Raw genomic sequence first — 22,875 nt, forward strand, 5'->3', positions numbered from 1 at the left:
GCACAGACAGCGGTACTATTTATGATTAGATTGTGACCAGGATTTTGCATATGAAATGTCAATTACTTCATAACAGTGATATGGTAATCTGTGAATTAACGATACATTTCTCTTCATCATTTCCTTGTCGTATAAGGAATTATCATCATAATCAATAAACGTACCAGCCACTCAGACCACAACATAATATGGCATCCACATCCATAACAAATAACACTGATCCACAATACTTAACCAATTGATATTTGCGAGGATAAACACATTCAAATACCTGTCTTGATATACTATCTTCGTCACCTTGGGAACTTCGGTTTGTGTAAGTTCCACCAATACACCTGAAAGTAAAGTCATTTTTTACGTTTCTTATGAAAACAACTAAATATGACTCTATGATTCAAACATTTTAAAAATATTTCTTCCATTAGTTGCATTCTTTTGAAGATATTCTTACCGAACCAAATGCGCTAAAATAGCTTTAACCCATCGTATTTTGCCACTGTTGAGCAACTCCATCAGTTGTTTAGGATGATATTGCGGCAACACTGGACATGCCATCTGTGATGCTTCAAACAACCCGAAGTCCGGCATGTAGTCCAATAATGGCTGGAAATAAATTTGTGTTTCATAAAAAATAATTAAAAAAAAAATGTCCGCGTGTACTAGTGTACCTACACACGTAAGTCAAAACTTCTTTATTTTTCAAAAAATAATTTACTACATATATGCAACTTTACAGAAATACGTCGAATCACGCGTGTTAGGGATAAGAAAAAGATGGCACGTAACGGAAAAATGTTACACTAAATTTTTTTCTAACCGCGATAAAGAAGTTTCACTTCAATACGTATTAATCTGGTTTAATATTGTTCAAATGATGAGTTAAGATTGTAAATTTTACTATTTTTTAGCAACCTTTATGGTGTTTCGTATAAAAAAAGTATTAACACCACATGGTGAGAATATATATAATCTACAGCCAATAAAATATAGTTAATTATACTTGTGGCTGATCCGGTTGCGCTTTATTCCTCCGTCTCGCGTCTCTCTCAAGCAGCTGCAAGTTGATAGACGACACACGCTGCAAGTGCGGCGCTGATACACGCAAGTCTGAGTCACGGAGGGCACGAGATTCCCCGCCCTCTTCTACCTCCTACGAGGGAATTAAAAATATTGTTTTATCGAATAATAGTTACATTTACATACATAAAGTGATATTGCTGTTTTATAATACTCGAAGATTATATCAGTTACTTATAAATGTTAAACGTTAACTTGACTAACTCAACCCTAAAGAAAAACTCAACTATGTAGCATCAAAATGCATATGTATTTTATATTTAATTATTATACCTGTCCACTCATCTGTCCAGAAGTGATCTGTTGATTCTCCGGCTTCCACTGCGAGTAGACGTGCATTTCTGAGTCCATGCCCACAACGAGTATACCGTCTCGAACCCACGATATCTGCATTGGTAGTGGGGGAAGTCCATCAGCTGTTTTGAGCTCGATTCTTCGTAACTGCATCCAACGGATCTCTTCGACGAATAGCGGCGCTGCTAGCGATGAAGCTTTGCGAAGTATGGGTCGGTTGTTGTTTATCGATTCTTTCATAGCCTACAATAAAAATAAATATTCATTCATTAAACCTCTTTATGCAAATTTATAATAAGAAGATGTACATAAAATATTTTAATTTTTACTTGCATAGTATAAAGGTAGCTTATAAATATTTGAATAATTTTAAAGAAATGAAAAATGCAATAATTTCACTACGCAATCGATTTTTTTTATACCTTTTAAAATCTATCGGGAATTACTATAAATTTAGCATCGTTAATGTACTATACCTTACCTTAATATTAGCTTGCGCCAAATCACTAGACACCGGAGTGAACAGCAATACTCTGGATCCCACAGCAACCGTCAGTATATGAGACCCGTCTTCCTTCGACACCCAGTCCAGTTGTACCAAATGTTTCTGTGTAAGGGGGCAAGTGTTGCCGTTCTCCATGATGCTTCTGCGCAGAGATTGGAGAGTACTGAAGGATGGCACAGCGAGTAGACCGGCAGCTTTGCCCGGGTCCGCTTCTCCGTTACGGTTGTTACGGCTCTCGTCGGAAGACAACGTTTGGAGTACCTGTAAGGAAATCGCATTAAAATTTTGCCAGAAAGCTTTTTTGGATAAATAATTGCTTACATGTAAAATATATAATATATATAAGTTTATCCAAAATAGAAATTTGTAGTTGTTATCCTAAATTGAACATTATTTAATTATACTTGAGTGACAACTAACCTGATTAATCCTCTGTTTCTTCTGCATGAACGTCGTATCGTGCAAGTAAGAGAGATCGATCTGTGTGTCCGTGCACACTCCCACACGCGGGAGGCTCACGTTTCTCAAAGGTATCGTGTCTTCTAGGAGCCATTCAGCACCGCCAGTACTCTCGCATTCGTACACGCAAACGCATAGGTTGACAAAACGTGCGTCAGGGTTGTTAGGATTGGTGGTTGAGAGGGTTTTTGGACGCGTGAACGAGCGTCCGCACTTATATGCGCACGCGATACGTCCGGAGTACGCGGCGCTTATATGCAGTGGTTGGCCTAAAAATATCATGAAAAATATTATTCAAATCACAATCCAAACACTTTACAACTAATTTAAAACAGCTTGAATGAAATAAGTAATTATTCAGGGTGATATCAAAATATACCTGGAATGTCTATAGTCGATTCTTGGTCTTTGTTCATCATTTCCCATTCCTTCCACGTATACTCAAAATCGTCATCTTTTTTAGTGACGTTGCACTTCCAAAATCTGTAAAGAACATACTTTTACAATCGCTTCTATTTGGTTAACACAAAAACGTCTTATTATTTCTTACCGTACAAATATTATAAACGAAAACATAGTTATTGTGCAACTTTAGTTCCAGAATAAGTAAACTATAGCTTGCTTTAAGCGTGGGTTAGAGGGGTCGGCCATGGGCGAAACCGTGGGGCAAAGCAGAGCAAAGTGTATCTTAATAAAGCTAGATTTTCATCGTTATTAATGCCTTTATTGATTTATCAGTGCCGATACACAAATATATAAGTTTCCGTAGTTTACCTGAGTGTGCTATCCGAACAGGCGGTAGCAAGTATGTATGGTGCAAGACAAGCTGGATATATAGAAGCTGAGCTCAAGTGACCTGCCGCTGGAGTAGCGTGGATGACATCCACACCTTCCGGTAGTGATAGCGGACATTCACAGACCTAGGTCACGAGAATTTTAATATTTATACTTGTAGTTGAAGTTATACAGTTCGACTACAAATTCAAATTCAAATTATATTTATTTGCAAGAATGTAGTTACAAATTATAGATGTTTTCATTACAATATTATGTGGCTAATACATTCTACCCATTGATTGGGTGTGCAAATATTAAAAAAGAAAGTTGATTAGTTTAATTATTTAAATGTTAACAAATTCCAATATAAGATATCACGTACTATAATGATAGATTCATGAATTGGGCTTACGTAAGATAAATTATTTTTGCGAAAACGTACAACTGAATAGAATAAGTAATAATCTTGTTTTATTACCATAATTTGAATCAATTATTAAAAGCGGAAAATCTATATTGGAGTGTAGTTATTCGATTATTGCGTTAGAAAGTGTAAATCAATAATATTCCACACTCCAACTTAATACAATGTAGATGTATAATTTATGTATGAATCATGTACCTTTTTAGTAGTAATTGCAAGATGTGAATGATAATGCTGTGTAGGCGTTGGTTGGTCAGCATCAACAGACACTGAATTCTTTCGAGACTCTCCCCCTTCATCTTCTTGTACCAAAGCACTATCCGGTACGTACATCATGCTGTTCGTCATATCATCTACAAACATAACTAAGTATAAACGAACGAATACAGAAAAAAATCATTGATAATATTTAATGTAGTTAAATTATATTGGAAACAATTGCCTATATTCATAAAAACACCCGTTCATGAAATAAAGCGATAAATGCGTAATAAATTGAACATATTTTTTCTGTTAAAAATATCCATAAGCTTAAATATTGTATACATAAATTACAACTAAGCACATACAAAGCACAAGTACAAAATATTTTCTTAAATTTTCATAAAGATAAAATTCCAAAATACCATTAGGATCCGCTTGCGAAGATACAGTAAGCCGCCACATATGCACAGTAGAGCCTCCATCGGTTCTCTCTAGCACCACGATATAGAAGGGCTCATTGAAAACTGCCGCTTTACGTAGATCAACTATTGCTTCGAGACCAGCTTCCGTTATTGTGTTCACGTCTGATCCTTCCACACCGGAGTCCGCGCTTTCCGTGTCGGTTGATGTTCTTTCACCTATAGTTTGAAAATAATTTTTATATCACTATTCACTACATAGTATAAAACAAGTCGCTTTCTCTGTCCCTATGTCCCTTTGTATGCTTAAATCTTTAAAACTACGCAACGGATTTTGATGCGGTTTTTTTTAATAGATAGAGTGATTCAAGAGGAAGGTTTTAGTATATAATTTATTAGGTTTTAGACAAAGCGGGCGAAGCCGCGGGCGGTAAGCTAGTTAATTATAAAATTTTCAAGAGAAAGTCAATATTTGCACTAGTAAAAAAAAAGTCATGCGGAGACGTCACATCTCTTAACGGTGTAATCACATCTCTTAACGGTGCCGGTGGTTTAATCGGTTATTGAATTGCTGTGAAAAATTGGATGTTTAATGTGTGTTAAGGTGTAGGTTCATCTAATTTTCACAGCTAGCAAATTGAGTATTTTTCCCAATGTTGTTATTATTCATTGTTTCACATTCTTCTACTAAAAAAAAATCGCTGAAAATTAAACATACCCGTAATCAATTGCTCTTGAAACACGTGCAATAGTTGCGTATTATGCCAGTCATGCGTCGCGTCCGCTATAGCGTGCAACTGTATGATCGCTCCCGGCCGTGCGGTGGACTGTTGGGATACGATCTTAAACCGATCGTGGAGGGGAACTCCACCCCCTTCTTCTATTGTAGAGTCCGATGACATTGACATTGTGTCGTGCTGGGAAAATGTATTTGTTTCATTTTTTTTTTGTTTTTAGTAGTTGGTATGATAATATAATACTAGGATTGTAGAAAAAATGTTAGGTTATAGGTTGAATCATTTTAATACGACCCACAAAAATACACTATGTATATATTTAAGCGAAAATATAATATATTATATACAGGTACTATAACTACATTTCTAATGGGACTTTTTATGGAAATATAAAAGTTAGCTGAGCTATCTACAAAATAATTATACCATTACATCTTTATGACGTCGTTCTGACGATGCTATTTCTGCTAACAACGTGCGAGCATCGATAACTGCTTGAAACAGTCGTAAGCTCTCTCCGTCACTCGCAACAAAACACGCTGATGGAGAATTGGAGAGATTTCCTAGTGTAGTGCTAGAATAAATAAATTTATTACAATATCTTACACATTATAGAAAATAGAAATACATATAAAAAAATACAATTGGCGTTTAAAATAGTTAGGGTTTATAGAAGTTAACCTAGTTATAACAACATTAATCGATTTTTCATTGCCACGAGATAGACGCTTTAAATACTTCAGAAACATTCAAACTAACGAGATAAGAAAAAAAAAATATTACATTTACATTTTACACCTCAAACACTATACTTGACGGGCGAACGCATTCGACGTGCCACATTATCATCTCAGAACATAACCCACCTCCCACTAATTAGCCAAGTATATTACCACAAAAATTAAAAGCAAAAGCAGCCTTATTACCTGGGCAGTAAGGTAGGCAGCCAAGCCACATTACTGAACGCGGAGAGATGCGGCGAGTTGACTCGCGCCAGTTCGGCCACACCACCAGACTTGCCGAGCGGACCCACGCATTCCACGCGCCACATTATTAGTTCAGAACATAGTCCACCCGCCGCTAGTTGATCTGGTGTGGGTGCCGTTTCACGTGCTTCGTCTGTTTTTTTTAACATTTTTATCAGTCAGAACGAAACATCATATATTTCTATTTATGCTACAAATAATTAGAAGAATTTTCGTAAAAGTATTACTAGATAATTAGGAGCGAGTGCTGCAACCAGAAAATGAATTAAATTATAATTTATCATCCCATAGAACGACTAATGAATTATGTTAATTTGTTTTGCTAAAAAAAATGGGTGATGTTTCATTTGTGTGATATATCTATCCGTATTTAAAGTGCATTTTAATAACAGAAAGCACTTACCAGATATATTGTGGTGACTAGTTGTTAGTAATAGCGGTAATACTGGATGGCATGTTATATCGTTGACTCTAAACCGATGTCCTGACGCTCTTGAAGCGTGGCCTATTGAGAGGACCTGTAAGAAAATTTACATATGAGTCCTTATCTCGTAAGGTTTGTGCAGAAAACAAATAGTCACAAATTATCACGTAATATTTATTATTTATGAGATACTTATTAGTTATTATATATACCTGAGAGAACTTGGATTTATCATCGAAAGTCAACTGCCAGAGATTTAGCGTGCCATTGGTATGGTTTGTGACCATTGAAATGACAGGTGCCGACTCTAATACGTCGGAGTCCTGGTTCTCCAAGTCTTCTGTTGTAATACTTGTTTTGCGTTTCATATCAGTGTCGTTTTCTTCTCCCTCTCCTGTATTCGAGATTTGTTATTAATATCTTTATCTTTAAGCTTTTAAAAAACAATTTTTTAATAAATGTAAATTTGAGACTGACCATTTTCCCGATTTTCTGCTTGTTGTTCTGCGGTCTGTGGCCATTCGGTCTCTTCTTTTTCTTCTTGAACACTTTCTAATGGGGTTGTTACTGTTTCGGGTTGCAGTGGACCTGATAAATATGAAATAATTAAATATTGATTTGTCTATCAAAACCACGCCCAGTTGACAAAATTCACGTGTATAAGTGCTTATGTACTTGATTACGCGAACACTTTGTTTATCACAACCATACTGCAACACACGATCACGTGACATAGCGGCTTTGATATAGAGTTCCGATCTATAGTCCTTTCCACCTAAGATGATTTCTGTGACACATCGATTTTTGACACGTGTAGAGATGTCTTTACTGAAATCATATCAATTGTTTCCGATAATCGATAATATTTTATATGGAAATGAAATCGATTTGAATAATATACCAAAATTAGTTTTTTCGGCATTTCGCCAACAATTAACTAAGGAAACTTAGCAAACAACAGCAACAAAAAGTCAACAATAACAATTAGTAACAATAACAGAATACCACCTAAAGTATCAATATAAAAATGCAACTTGTATACAAGGCTGACGCACTCGTAGTAGACGATTGACTCGATTGACAAACGATCACAAGATGGGCGCCGATTATATGATTTTCCAACTCTATGATTTTTCAACGATCCATTTCATGTTTGTGTTATTTTATTTTATTTTTCATTATATTAAATTAAACAATACTGTTTTTGATTTCTAAGCTTAAGATGTTTCATTTTTATATTTTTGGTAATAATGCCGCCATAAAATAAAAATATTATGCACTAAAATTATTTTGGCGTTTTAAACATAAAATACGTAATTCGGAACACGATGAAGTGTCACAGGAATCATCATAGCTGAAAAGGACTAAATATTTTGTAATATGACAGTATTCTCATGTAGCATTGTGGCGATAACTTTTTACATTACTGGGAAAAATGCGTTCTAAGAACCTTCCTTCTTTTCCGTCGCAGTCTGTGTCAGTACTAAATAGTGAATCATGCCCGAAGTGACCGGCTTCACGTCTGCCGGTATACTATGTGCTGAGGTGTGTACCGTACCCGCAGTGACCGGCTTCACGTCTGCCGGTATACTATGTGCTGAGGTGTGTACCGCACCCGCAGTGACCGGCTTCACGTCTGCCGGTATACTATGTGCTGAGGCGTGTACCGTACCCGCAGTGACCGGCTTCACGTCTGCCGGTATACTATGTGCTGAGGCGTGTACCGTACCCGCAGTGACCGGCTTCACGTCTGCCGGTATACTATGTGCTGAGGCGTGTACCGTACCCGCAGTGACCGGCTTCACGTCTGCCGGTATACTATGTGCTGAGGCGTGTACCGTACCCGCAGTGACCGGCTTCACGTCTGCCGGTATACTATGTGCTGAGGTGTGTACCGCACCCGCAGTGACCGGCTTCACGTCTGCCGGTATACTATGTGCTGAGGCGTGTACCGTACCCGCAGTGACCGGCTTCACGTCTGCCGGTATACTATGTGCTGAGGCGTGTACCGTACCCGCAGTGACCGGCTTCACGTCTGCCGGTATACTATGTGCTGAGGCGTGTACCGTACCCGCAGTGACCGGCTTCACGTCTGCCGGTATACTATGTGCTGAGGCGTGTACCGTACCCGCAGTGACCGGCTTCACGTCTGCCGGTATACTATGTGCTGAGGCGTGTACCGTACCCGCAGTGACCGGCTTCACGTCTGCCGGTATACTATGTGCTGAGGCGTGTACCGTACCCGCAGTGACCGGCTTCACGTCTGCCGGTATACTATGTGCTGAGGTGTGTACCGCACCCGCAGTGACCGGCTTCACGTCTGCCGGTATACTATGTGCTGAGGCGTGTACCGTACCCGCAGTGACCGGCTTCACGTCTGCCGGTATACTATGTGCTGAGGCGTGTACCGTACCCGCAGTGACCGGCTTCACGTCTGCCGGTATACTATGTGCTGAGGCGTGTACCGTACCCGCAGTGACCGGCTTCACGTCTGCCGGTATACTATGTGCTGAGGCGTGTACCGTACCCGCAGTGACCGGCTTCACGTCTGCCGGTATACTATGTGCTGAGGCGTGTACCGTACCCGCAGTGACCGGCTTCACGTCTGCCGGTATACTATGTGCTGAGGTGTGTACCGCACCCGCAGTGACCGGCTTCACGTCTGCCGGTATACTATGTGCTGAGGCGTGTACCGTACCCGCAGTGACCGGCTTCACGTCTGCCGGTATACTATGTGCTGAGGCGTGTACCGTACCCGCAGTGACCGGCTTCACGTCTGCCGGTATACTATGTGCTGAGGCGTGTACCGTACCCGCAGTGACCGGCTTCACGTCTGCCGGTATACTATGTGCTGAGGCGTGTACCGTACCCGCAGTGACCGGCTTCACGTCTGCCGGTATACTATGTGCTGAGGCGTGTACCGTACCCGCAGTGACCGGCTTCACGTCTGCCGGTATACTATGTGCTGAGGCGTGTACCGTACCCGCAGTGACCGGCTTCACGTCTGCCGGTATACTATGTGCTGAGGCGTGTACCGTACCCGCAGTGACCGGCTTCACGTCTGCCGGTATACTATGTGCTGAGGCGTGTACCGTACCCGCAGTGACCGGCTTCACGTCTGCCGGTATACTATGTGCTGAGGCGTGTACCGTACCCGCAGTGACCGGCTTGGTCCGGTGGCGCACGTACAGCGGCTGCGCGGCCGCGTGGTAGAGCGCGGCCGGCGTGCACATGGTGGTCGCGTCGCCCAGCGGGAACGCGGACGGGATGCGCGCGGAGAACGACACTTGTGCCTGCCGGATCGCGCCCGCTTGCAGCTCGTCCAGCCACTCGCACACCCTGTATAGTTACGTTATAGTTAAGGGTGGGAAGTTGGCAATCGCAACGCACTTGCGCATCGTGTTGCATGCTAGTTTATATTTGACTGTCGAGGAAAGTGATATTACATTAAAAAAATAATTTAAAATTTTTGGAATGAAAGTAAAAGAAAGTTAAATACATAAACTAAAAAAATAACCTGAACATAGTCTACAAAGCTATAGATAACTATCATCTACAAAAAAAAGCCATATATTTTTAACTGTCACGAATTTATGAATATAACAACACCAAGTATTCCTAAACTATTTAATTATAAACTCACCATATAAGAAAACTGCCATCAACAGGGTGTATAGAGAACAGCAGATCGGGACTCTGGTGCCAATCTCGCAATAGCCCTTCTATCTTTGCGTCGAGCGAGTCCGGCAAGTGCGTGCACGTGACGTCAGTTGCGATCGAGTTTATGGACGTCGTGTTTGACAGGCTTGGATGGCTATGGTTACCGTTACCTATAAATTGAAAAATTAATGAAAATTATCATATGTAGTAAATATTCGTTTGCAAAATGTTCACTATACGTATACATGCATTGTAAGATACTGTTTAACACCGTTCTGTAACTCCAACTGCCTTTTTTACTAAGCAATTATTATTACGTAATAGCAGGATTACCTTCATTTTTTTTAGAAATAGCAGAGTAAAAACAAGTACAAAAGAGATATTATAGTATAGTAAAAAAAAATGTTAAAAATATTGAAAAAAAAGTTCATTTTTATTAGAATTCAAACAAAATTTATTATGAGATTTGCAAAATTTTCAAACAAGAAAGACGAAGCATTAAGCTCATGATTACATTACCTGGATTCTCATCGCTATTGCTGTCCTCAGATAGTACTTTAGTCAAGTGATGGCTCGGCCGTCTATTTCCTACTTTGCAGCATGGAATAAGCATTCAACTTATTTACGAAGCAAATTTTGTTATATAAATTGGCGTATCTACTTTATAGGTCCTATACGATTTAGTGAATATATTGTGTTTCTCAAATGTATATTCTTAGGAAACTTTCTAGAACTATATTGTAACTTTCGTACATGTTCAGTGTATTTTGTATGTGTTTATTGAAAGTATGAGGGCAATCATATAGGATCTTAGTGTTAGCGTTTGCGATGTATTAATGAATGTATAAGTATTGACAAAGAAAATAAATATGATTATAATCGATTTCGAACTAAATAAAAGACGAAATAAATGTCTTACTTTCATGTTCGCCATCGTGATGTGCGGTATGATCTGATCCGGAACCACCTTCTTCTGTTTCTTCTTTATCTAGAATCTGAATGAATAATATTTTAATACAAAAATTATCAGAGTTATAAATACACACATTTATACATTTAAATAAAAGTAGAACTGTTACTTTTTTAGTTAAATCATGTAGTATAGCTTCCGCTTGACTTGTAAAGTGCATTTCTTTGTTATGTAGCCAATGCAGGATGAAGCGACCACCTCCAGACAGAGACGGCACTAGCGGTATATCCGTCTCAGCGTTTATTGATGCTGCTAGATGGAAATGAAGACCTAGAAAGAGGAGAAAAATAACAATTCAATTATTATGGTGTGTTATAAGATGTAATGAAAATACTAATAACATATCCGACTCGAAGGACCAAATTTTTTATCGCCTTTTTACCTTGAATTTATGTACGAATTTGATTATATTGATACTTATTATGAATATCTATATTTTTTTATCTTTCAAATGTTAAAAAAAGTAATATTGTATAAACTTACCACCCGTATATGAAGTAGAGTGATAGGGGTTGTGGAAATCGTGAGCACTGTAGGTGGAAGGCAGTGTTGGGATAGGCGCGCTCGGCTGCTTCGACGACTGTGCGTTACGTCGGATATGGAAACACGTTCTAGAACAAATTTATTAGCAATCATTTCTTGTGAATATTTTACATGCTTTTCGAATAAACTTACTTCTCACTTCGTGTGAATTAGCACTCAAAACATATTCATATACAGCATTCTAAATCATAAACACGGATTTTAAAATTCTCACTTATTTACTTCATGCGCTGCAAAGCAGACATTTTTATTCACATACATTATTCTTCTTCCAAATATCAACATTGACATAAGGCATATATTGTATCTTAAGCACATTCCCTTACTGACTCCGTGCGCTTTAAGCACTGTAAAGCATATTTTAATCATCCATGTTCCAATTATGAAAGATAATGTTCCAAAAACAGACGATCTTTCACTACTCGTGCTTCATTCTTTAATCGCTGCAAAGCACACATAATAAAATCACATAGAAAACAACAACAGCCCTTTCACTTCTCACTAAGCGCTGTAAAGCGAACATTAGTACATCACATGAAAAATTCCAAATTCAAATCCCAACTCACTTCATATGCTTCAAGCGCTGCATGAACCGATGCTTGTGGCGGTGCGTCGCGCGCTGCCTGCGCGGCGGGGACCGAGAGTGTGCAGTCACCGAGCCGCCCCACTCGTCCTCCGGCAATAGTGTCTCCGCCCACACGCGGCAGATGTTGTCCACGCATGACGTCACTAGCACGTTGCCGACGCTGCCCCTGTGCGAGTTCAAATTAGTCATTAAAAAGTTGTTCGTTATTTTGATACAGAAAGGGTACATGTGGAGAAATTGTAAAGATTTTTTCCGGTTTGGGACTGTGAATGCAAATCTTTTATTCAAGTTTATATAAATATTTTTTTAGTTAAACTTCTTTTTTGACAATTCAAATTCAAATTCAATTTTTTTGATATCTTCGTATATCATAAAATCGTTTTTTTTTTATTATATAAGCTGAACCGAGATTCACAATTGAGCATTGAAAAGAGTATCCACTAACCATGCAGCGTAATATAAAAGATTCATTGAAAATAGCACCATATTTCGTAGCATTAGTGTTCATAGTCTATTGCATCGCTTAGTACAAAACTCTACCTAATACACGCGTAGGCAGAGTTTTGTTGTGGTCATTTTTAAGCGTGTTGTGAATCTAGTTGTTATTGTACGTGAATTGCTAAAATAGACTTTGGGTATGACAAACAAACAGTTTACATAAATAATAAAAATAAATATACAGTGTAAACTGTACAATGCTTCCAATGTTGATCTTAACATGAATAATATTGAAAATATTAGCATTGATTCACCCAACAATAAATAATTCTCTATATTGTATACTCAAGCATACCTAAACAAACTTACTTTGGCATATATTTGCTAGTCTTCCGCCACGAGAGATGCGTGACGGCCCGTGGATGCGCCACGTATATAAACGTGTAGTTTAACTCGGACGGTGAGTGCTCTCCGTGGGCTTGCACCAGTACTGAAAACATTAAAGCATGATAAAAATAATATATTTTTGTCAACATAATTAGACTAAAAGATATGAAATGATTCAGAAGCAATATTCGTATAATTCGAAAAAGTAGAAGGATAATAGAGATACAATAAAAAAAGCTTTTACGAAACCGAAAGTGATAGTTTACAGTTTCGTAAAAGCCTTTTTAGCGGTACAAATAATCTAGAGTCTAGTTGAATTCAAGATATGATGGATGAAGTTGAAGCATAACGACCTTAAATTCATTAATTAGCTAATACTTTAAACTTACCTTTATTTTGATACCAAATCTTGACGAGTCTATCATTGATGCCAGATGTAGCGAACAGCACACCATCCGGGCTGAAGGCGAGGTGGTGCGCCGGCGTGGCCGTGTGACATTGCCATACACATAACCAACCCTGTATAATAAATTTATTATATAAAATAATATACATTTTTAAACATCTATTTGTATACATTGTTACATGACAACGCGCCGACCTTTGCCATCCGCTGAACGCTTAGGTTTAAGGAACGCTGACAACACCAAATTGAAGTTATTTGAGCAGTTTTTTAAGAAAAGATATTTATTCTAGCCCATCAAAAAAATATATGTATTTTAATATTCATCATATTTTGAACGTGGACGGACTAGATACATAATTGGACGAAATCGGCTCGATAAAAAATAATTGCAAAGATTGGTCTTAAAATCATCAACAGTGATATTGCGCTCTCGTTTGCGCACATTGTCCAATTGTATCGGAGTAAAGGAGAGCGCAGTCACTGTTAAATTTGCTCTTAACAGCCCCTTATGGTAAGATTATGGTTTCATAGACACAATGACCTAATTAGCGGCGTAGTACGTGCGAGCTACGCGATACATTTAAAAGAAAAATAAATATTTTATTTCAGCTGTGCGTCTAAAAAACTATAAGGTCCATGTATCACATTACACCAAAATTAATTTGAACATTCTGTATGTACTGTTAATGGAATAATTCGAAAGTTAAGTTTAGTTTACAAAACTATGAGTACTCAGTTAGTATGATGTAGTATAATAGAAGAACTCTTATTACTTTGTGTGTAATTCTAATAAGAATACATATTATGCTACGCGAAAATGTTACTTTGTTTTAACTCTATGTATTTATTTCCGAGTAAGTTTTTTCAATTTCTTCGACAATACAACTTGAAGCAAATAAGATTAACTATGTAGATGCTAAACAGCGAAACAATTACTTTTTTATATTTTTTTATCTTCATTTTAATTGCTGTGTTTAATAAAAAACAGAGCTAAGTGTGTAACTTATAAATGCATACAAAAATATTTATAGACGAACTCGAAATCTATCAACTGTGGTCTAATGCATTTTATCGATTATATCATCACACTCGAGTTAAGGTCAACACAAGTTTCTAGTTCTTAAGTAGATAAAAATCTCGAGTGATTACGATCTACGAATATGTGCATTAATGTTTGATTATAATTTTAAATGAGACGCCGAAAAACATCCCGAACATGGAACAGTCCAGTTTTCTATCTTTAAAAGGTCACGTGATTAATAACAATAATCAAACGCTTAGCAAACTCGTGATAAAGCAAAGACAGTACACAGTACACACGTATGGTCAAACAATGATATCAAGATAGGTAGAGCGCTCATGATTCTGTTTATCTTATCTCGCTAGTTGGCAATCTAGAATTTAGATCAATTGAACTTACAGGCTCTTCCTCTTCAGCTTGTTTCGGTTTGTCGTCTTTGTCACCGCCGATTTGGAATGTGACACCGGAACTTGCTGTAAAATAAATTAATATTAAAATCCTACGTTCATTTAAAATTAAACGACAGAAGAAAATCGGTTTACGTTTTCATAAATTTTACACACAAATACCTACCTGCTGAATAGGATTGTTAAGATTTAGGTATCCTTAAGAATAATAATTGTAAGATATGGATTTAAATATATTGTTTTGCTCTTTTATGTGTAAAACATTTGAGATTTATGTAGTGAATAGTTACGAAGAAAAATCGCTGGTTGTTTGTTTCTATTACAATAGTTAACCAGTTAGATAAGTTTTGTATAATCGCTTAGACGAAACGCGAGTGCAGAGTTAATATTTCTATTGTTCAACAACTTTTATGGAAAAAAATTAATCTGACCTAAAATAGAAGAATCAATAAAACTGTAACAAGAGAAGGTACTGGAAACCTGCCAGGAAGCTCGGTTCGTACCGAAATGGTCTTAAACGAAACAGCTTCAGTATGCATTGAGCACAATTTCAAGATTTATATCATTATGACGACTGTGGTATTTATAAAACGCAATAAACTAAATCAGTCTGAAACATGCGTAATGAAACTGCTTTTTTAATTGATAAATTTGATTAATATAACCAATTAAATTTATTGTGAGTCTGTACAATTATTTTAGTGTAGATTTCTAAATTCAAGCTAATTGTAGGTAGATGTTAACCGAATAGTAAATAGAATTCTTTCTAAAATTTATCAGATTTTCATGCAAATATCAAGTATTTGTAATTAAAACGCGTTAATTTGTGTTCCAGTGATTAACACTGAGGTATTTAGAAAAACGAATGCCGTTATAGTCACGCTATATAATATACCCAATTCTTTTATTTTTTTAAGTAAGCATAATATTTGATTTATTTTTATAAGAAAGAGAACCAATCATTGCAATGTTTAAGACTTTAGATAGATTGCGACAATTTAAATCCGATAATTCCATTTTACACGTAGGTATTACCTTTTATACATAGTTGGCATACCTAGGTATAGAAAGAAAGAAAGATAAAAACTAAAACACCACTCACGCTGACTGTCATCTTGGTATAGTGATGCTTGGTGCCACAGTTGTAATATTCTACCTCCAGTCAGTAATCTCGTACCCTCTAGATTCCAAGATAATGCTGTTATGGGACCATCCGCTACTAATTTGCCTGTTTGCACCCATCGGTATTCCAAACCCTAAAATTAAGCGAGTTGTTAATTAATACTATTGAAAAGACTCGCTGTAAAAATACCTTCGTAGACAGGTAAAACTTGGAACTTTACTTTTGTCATAAGTTATAGCTCAATATATCGTTATACTACGTTACAAGTTTACATCATAAAATAAATTGGCTGTGAGTTAAAAGAAATAAACAACGATGTCGTCTCGTTATGCAATCAAACAATATATAACCGTTAAAGAATATCATTATTGAAGGCCTCACAAACGGATTAAAATATCTGTGTGATGAACTGCGTAAGAAGTAGTTACTTACGACATTAGAATCTAATTAGTAACTATCTACCCATGAAATGCTACAAACCAATACAATCACATTTAGTTATTAATTTTAATGCGATTACACATACCTACTGACACATATCCGTCAACATAAAAAACTGGTTAAATTAAAATGTAACATACGAAACCAATAGTTTTCTATTAGAACGCGAATTTTTGTAATAGGGGTGTGACGTAAGTTAGCAAGTTAGCGCTGTTGCATTATTATGAAGAGCAATTTAATATACAATTGTAAGTCATGTGACCGACGCGTACTGAACAAATTGATTCAAGCAAACCCGTTTAGAAATCCTTAACATAATATCCGTTTGACGAATTAACTCACGACATCAGTTTTGAGATATCTTGATCAAGGAGTAAAAAACAAAATTAGGTGGACCGTCTCGTGCTGTTGTTCCAATTATGAGAACTTGATAATTGGGACACACACGCTCGTTTTATCCTTTTTAGGATTTGAGGGCACAAATTGCCATCCATAAATGATCGCTAAATGATCGCTAATTCAACTTAAAATCTCATACAGTAAACAATAAGGATTCGAAAAAATATAACGTAATATAAGCAACTTATCTTTTTTTTTTTCAATTAAAAACATCTGAAACTTTACCAATCATTGCGAGATAAAGATAGACGGGAAGAATATTATCTTACGTTTCTTTGTCCATTAATTTATTCGTAATACAAGACAACAGACTTATTTTTTATTACGACAAGGTCCTAAATGTTCATATGTAAAATGATTGGATTAATTATAACTAGTAAAAACCGCACTGCGTAAATATATTCGTCAGTTTATTATTCGTTGTGTAATTGCAAAACTGTTCGGAATATAATCACTGTATTTCTTAATAATTTTTCGTGTCGTATTTAATGATTCGGAAGTATAGTCGTCATCCTATAATGATTTGTGTGCACAATTTGTACATTTTCTAACAGAGAATTAAACAACCGCTGATGAAATGCTCGTTTATTTATTTAATGAGCATAATTAAATACGAATTGGAAACTTTTATGAATAAATATACGTAATCCATATAGGTATGTATCATTAGAAATATAAACATAGTGTAGGATACCATGCATTTGTCTGGACACTTTAATCATTAACCCCATTTCCTCATTTATTTACAGATATTTTAGACACAGTATACGCAGAACATGTAATTGAACAGAAAATAAACATTTAAGAGTATTTTACGTCAAGGTGACGCTCGACCGCAATCCATGGCGCTAATTCGGCCTAATGGGATCATTCATATATTGTGTATATATTTTTGTTTACTACATCTACCTGTGATATCAATACAGAGTCGAAACATTGTATATCATATTTATTATATAATGTATTCAATTCAAAATACACATCTTAAAAACAATTCCTCAATAAATAATATAATTTGTTATTTAACAGTTAACTAATGTGTTGCTTAAAAATGTTTGAAGGTTCTGTTTTCTCTCTACTCTATTCATTCCAAATGTGTCTCCTTTTTTTCTTTTTACTTTTCGTTAGAAATCACTTATAAATTACATTATTAAGTATAATTAATTACATATATTATAATCATATCTATTATATTCAGTTTATTCATAAAAGTGTTAAATTATCAATTTGACATACATTTTATTCAAACATTGGTAGTTGTATACTATTACTACATCAATACATGTACACATTTATAATGAGTATGAATGAATGAATAATTTACATAATCATTTCACATACATTACAACTTGAGTCTGTTTTATATATGAAAAATAGCATAATGCAATGAAAAAACATTAGAGGTACAGTGTTGATAAGATTTATATTTTTATTAATCTTTAAGACTATGTTAAGTATTCATCAGTCTATATCTGGACTACTAAATCAATAGGTGTCAGATAAGAAGGTAAACAAAGATAGGTTCCATCTCATATCTTATCAAAAGTTTTTGCTATAATTTCGTTTTTACATCCAAAAAATAATATTTCAAATTTCGGTTTATATTTCTGAATCAAAATGCAAAGGTTACAGATTGATCTATTAACAAACATACTAAAATACTTTATTGATTACTCAGATTGAAATTTAGCATGCAGATATCACTATGATGTAGGCATCTGCTAAGGATTTTGACAAGTTCTACCCCCATGGGGATAAATTAAGGGATAAGAGATTATACCCCAAACATTTATTTACACCACATGGGCAAAGTCGCTGGCAACAGCTAGTTACATATAAAATTGAATATAATTATCCATATTTAGTAATAAGTAATATTGATATAATGCATAATTTTTTTTAATAAATATACATTTACGAAAATACAGCATTAATTATAATGCTAACTTTTTTAAATGCACTTTAAATAAAAATGTTAAATGTACTTACATGAGTGGTAGACGCAGTGTGTATCAATGGTGTAGGTTCAAATATACACACTTCTGCTCCATATGCCGCTGCTATTTTACCAGTGTCTGTGCTACAGTCCAAAGAGCTGATACGTATATAGCCATGTATGGCACCAGGTATTATTTGCACACGTTCAAAATTTGATGCCAATATTACTATATTACATCCTGCTGCATATGCCTAAAAATATACTCATAAATTACTATTACAACTCAATTGTTTAGGAAAATTGAAATTTGTTTCTTCTTATAACTCATATATTTTAATAAATAGGATTTTAATACATAATTGATGACATAATCTAAGCAACTATTCTTGCATCTAACCATAGTATCTATGTTCATCATTCCAAGGTAAACAATGTCTTGTACAACTAACAACAATATTGTCATTTAAATATCCAACCATTGCAAATTTGAGCTTGCTTGAAGGTGTATTGTATTGAAATTATGGAAATTCTTACTTAACATTTGTATTAAGAGTAAGTTAAACAAACATCTCATTTTGCTACTGTTATCTATTCAGAAATATGCAATATTTTCCTCATAAAGACATCATATTTAGAATGTCAAAGGGAGTACTTAGCGAATCCGCCCCCTCTAAATAAATAATTCATCGAACACACTTACTGTAAAAGGTATTCCTTCAACAGAACCAACAGCAAAACATTGATCTCCTGAATTACAGGCACCACTGAGTACTTGATGACAGTTCATTATGAGCTAATATAATTATAATTCCTTTATTAAGTTTGCACCGCGTAACAACACACCACTATCATCACTACATTATAATGAAACATAATTTTTATAAACCTCTATCATTATGAATTAATTTTATTGTAAGCTGTTTGTACGATCAAGAATAGGTAGTAGTTCTGCGGAAACCACACATCGAACCTGATAGAATGACGTAGTTGACGTACCTACGTAATGAAGGAAAGAGATTAAGAGATACATTGTAAAAATGACAGTTAATTAAAAACAGACAATTAATTATTTAGATCTTTTAAATGTAGATATTTTAAACATTCACAATGAAAATCGGTTCAAAAATTAATGAAAGAGAGGAGTTTAACTTTTTTGTAAGCAATTCATATTTATACATATTTTCTATTAGCTAATAACTATGCAGTAGCCTGTACGTGCTAGATATAACGTACGGTTTATTTTATAATGAATGATATGAACTCTTATAAATCATCGTAATTCATTTCATTACTTTAATCTTAGCTTGTTACTAACTCATTAACTCATAAAACTAGATATGATACGGTATTATAACATGTTTAAACTTTGTTTAAATATAATCTTTATTCTGTAATCTGTTGTGTTATTTTATATGGCAATTTTTTTTGCAAACTGATGTTTGACAGTGACAGCTGACAGATGACATATGAACTTGACATTTGTTGTTGCGTGCGTTGCCCTTGCCGTTGTAAATTGTAATAATTTGTGTACTGCTGATTGTGACTTGTAACGATAAAATAAGAAATTACTGTTAATTAATTTTGTGTCTTATATAAATTAAATTTTTAAAAGGTTACAGGCCGGATTTTAGTTACAATTCATTGATATAATATATATTATGTGTGTATGTTAAACCGTCGCATAACTTCGGTAAGTTACAATATTTTTTGTCTGCTTATAACCAGCTACTGTTGCCTTGTTTTTTTACATTATTAAATTAATTACATTCAAATTTTCTACAACCATACGAGTAATGAAAATAATTCTGAATAAAATCCCGTTTGATAAAAAAAACTACACCTACCTTATAAATTTTAATATGTATAATTCCGGGAAAATTAGCATTAAAAATTCAATAAAATTTATACCAATTTTTATTTATTTAGAAATATAATTAAATTGAAATAGAATACATACAATACACTTGCTTATGTATTGTTTATTAAGCTCTTCTTCATTCATCTGAGTAATTTCTATAGTATTATAATACATATATATTACTAATATGTATATTTGAGTTTATAACGTTGTTCGATGACATATCATTGACATGATAATACAGAAATCACTGGCCTTTACTTCCCGCTGTGTGATATTGCGGATGAATGAGTGTTTTATTTCGAACCAGAGTTCCTAATTGAGACTAATAACTGAAATGATAAATATAATTGCCTAATTTTCATCATGAATGAACCTTATCTGTTTAGGCATAAGGATCATATTTATTTATTAGAATGTTTTTAACTCAATATCGAGGCATGTATTTTGGCTTCTTTATCAAGATTTTACCCTTTTTACAGTGTACATTTGTTCGATAAGCTTTTCATGAGTATATTGTTAAGTAAACATTGCTGTATCTTTAAAAGTTAAATATGTTGTTCCTTTTATTTACTATTGTACAATTTTTTTCATTGATGTACTTTATTATAAATCCACGGAGCTTTTTATTTTCAAACAAATATTAAGTACATTAATTAATTTAAAAAATGTTTTAATATTTGAAATGGAATAATAGAGCTTGAGTGTGTGATCAGTGCAACTCAATTGGGTAGTCTATAATAAGTAATAATTTTATCATTATTAATTGAGGCAATCACTGAAATAGGATAAAAAGGTTATCTATACTATCACTGCCCTTTGTGTAGCAATTCTAAGAGGGCATATTTTGTTATAATCATTTGTTTTTACCTACTTGGTATAGTGCTTAATGAGCGCAGGAGCGCTATCAAACTAAATACCTGGAGCGAGTGAACAAACATATGGCTGTGTGTAAATACAATTGAGCCGTGAGCTGTCAAACATAAAATACATATTGTTAAATGCAGTTGGTAAATTTGTTAACTTTCTTGTTATTATGATTACATTGGCAGAACATTAAAAGATAAATAATTTGTAATGTGAAAGGATATTTAAAAGTCATGTTTGGAAATATATATACTATATAGACAATAAATGTTGTGTTTGTTATATATTCATGTGCAAACAATTTGTATAATATATTAAATATGCAAATGTGTTTGTTGTTCCTTCTTTCATTTTGCAATAAAGGAGTTTTGAATTATGATTTTTGTGGCTGGAGATAGTTAGGATGTCCAGAGACTGACAAAGGTTACTTTTTAAAGCTAGTTGTAATAAAAAACCTAAAACAGCCTTACTTGTGTAGGATACCTCAATATTAACTTATTTTACTGATCATCATTACAATATTTAACACTATTAAAATAAATAAAAAATGCAGATATTTCAAATTACAATTTTATTAAATTTGCCCTTAACAGCTATTCACAAATCAATGCACTTAAATAAAATATATTAAAAGTGCAATAGGAATAAAGACGCGAACCACGCGGGGGTCCGTCTATTTATAGTACTCCCTCGCAGGCCCTTCAATTAGCGCTTTACTTGCATCCGTCGTTTTAAATCCCGCCTTGTTATAACGACCATATGTTTGCACTGTAAACACTCGGCCTTTAATACCCTTTGTGAACCGCTTAAATACGACTTTTAACGGCTTCTTTTAGTAAACTTTAAAGGAACGTAAAATTTGTTTATTGTTTTTTTGACGATAATGGACCTTAATCTGACGATTCATTGGTTTCGTTTTGTATTAAGTTGGTCACTCAAATTTAATCTATTTATACTTACATTTTTCTACATAATACATCTATGCGGTATGCGATCCACCTAAGAATAGGACCGACTCAGCGCCATTGTGACGTTGCTGCTAATTCAGACGAATTAAAAATAATCTAAGTTGATCAATAACGTTTATCGGTATGAAAAAAAGATTTCTAAGTACATTAATCGTATGTATTTTTAAAACATGTGACACATAAAGTTCTTATACGGTCCTAACCTTAGATCGCATACAACGTAACAACTTCTTATAAAATGTAAAACTATAGAGTTTCGCCTAAAGTAGCTATTATAATGAGAAACTATATTGTTTAAAAGCCTAAAAGCTTTAATGTGTACTTGCTAAAAGTATGCCTCTCAAAGGTACCCAACTTACATTCTTAAATGGTGTATAAATATTTAATGCATAGCCTGAATTCTCAGAAGTCGTTTTAAAAACTTAGACGTTTATATGATTGCGAAGTCTATGTTATAGCCATGACTAAAATTTGAAGCCAGATAAAAGAATGAATCCAGTTATACCAAAAACACATTGGGACTGATAAATATAGGATATTAAAAATAGCTTAAGCA

The 22,875-nt window shown here is 35.0% G+C and overlaps 2 protein-coding genes across 10 annotated transcripts in view; one reads left to right on the plus strand and one right to left on the minus strand.

Annotated features, from left to right (window-relative positions):
- LOC123698767 (dmX-like protein 2) overlaps positions 1-19,596 on the minus strand; it is a 44,779-nt gene extending 25,183 nt beyond the window's left edge. Inside the window, exons 1-29 of the mRNA XM_045645550.1 lie at positions 19,327-19,596; positions 18,677-18,877; positions 15,827-15,980; positions 14,717-14,790; positions 13,280-13,409; positions 12,873-12,993; positions 12,046-12,231; positions 11,420-11,547; positions 11,046-11,206; positions 10,886-10,961; positions 10,486-10,554; positions 9,950-10,136; positions 9,461-9,645; positions 6,784-6,894; positions 6,519-6,700; positions 6,286-6,400; positions 5,823-6,015; positions 5,323-5,470; positions 4,878-5,076; positions 4,163-4,378; positions 3,735-3,889; positions 3,110-3,255; positions 2,715-2,818; positions 2,297-2,604; positions 1,853-2,137; positions 1,351-1,614; positions 1,001-1,150; positions 452-603; positions 272-335 (exon numbers count right to left, since the gene is read on the minus strand). Of these exons, the coding sequence (XP_045501506.1) occupies positions 272-335; positions 452-603; positions 1,001-1,150; positions 1,351-1,614; positions 1,853-2,137; positions 2,297-2,604; positions 2,715-2,818; positions 3,110-3,255; positions 3,735-3,889; positions 4,163-4,378; positions 4,878-5,076; positions 5,323-5,470; positions 5,823-6,015; positions 6,286-6,400; positions 6,519-6,700; positions 6,784-6,894; positions 9,461-9,645; positions 9,950-10,136; positions 10,486-10,554; positions 10,886-10,961; positions 11,046-11,206; positions 11,420-11,547; positions 12,046-12,231; positions 12,873-12,993; positions 13,280-13,409; positions 14,717-14,790; positions 15,827-15,980; positions 18,677-18,877; positions 19,327-19,413 (4,551 nt within the window). The 5' untranslated portion in view covers positions 19,414-19,596. The remainder of the gene's footprint in view (positions 1-271; positions 336-451; positions 604-1,000; positions 1,151-1,350; positions 1,615-1,852; positions 2,138-2,296; positions 2,605-2,714; positions 2,819-3,109; positions 3,256-3,734; positions 3,890-4,162; positions 4,379-4,877; positions 5,077-5,322; positions 5,471-5,822; positions 6,016-6,285; positions 6,401-6,518; positions 6,701-6,783; positions 6,895-9,460; positions 9,646-9,949; positions 10,137-10,485; positions 10,555-10,885; positions 10,962-11,045; positions 11,207-11,419; positions 11,548-12,045; positions 12,232-12,872; positions 12,994-13,279; positions 13,410-14,716; positions 14,791-15,826; positions 15,981-18,676; positions 18,878-19,326) is intronic.
- A 513-nt stretch (positions 19,597-20,109) lies between these two features.
- LOC123698449 (endophilin-A) overlaps positions 20,110-22,875 on the plus strand; it is a 29,001-nt gene continuing 26,235 nt past the window's right edge. For all 9 annotated transcript variants that reach the window (XM_045645069.1, XM_045645074.1, XM_045645070.1 and 6 more), the window contains exon 1: positions 20,110-20,316. The gene's annotated coding sequence lies outside the window, so the exon portion shown is untranslated. The remainder of the gene's footprint in view (positions 20,317-22,875) is intronic.

Source organism: Colias croceus, chromosome 16 (genome assembly GCF_905220415.1).
Source record: "Colias croceus chromosome 16, ilColCroc2.1".
In the NCBI taxonomy this organism is placed as follows: domain Eukaryota; kingdom Metazoa; phylum Arthropoda; class Insecta; order Lepidoptera; family Pieridae; genus Colias; species Colias croceus.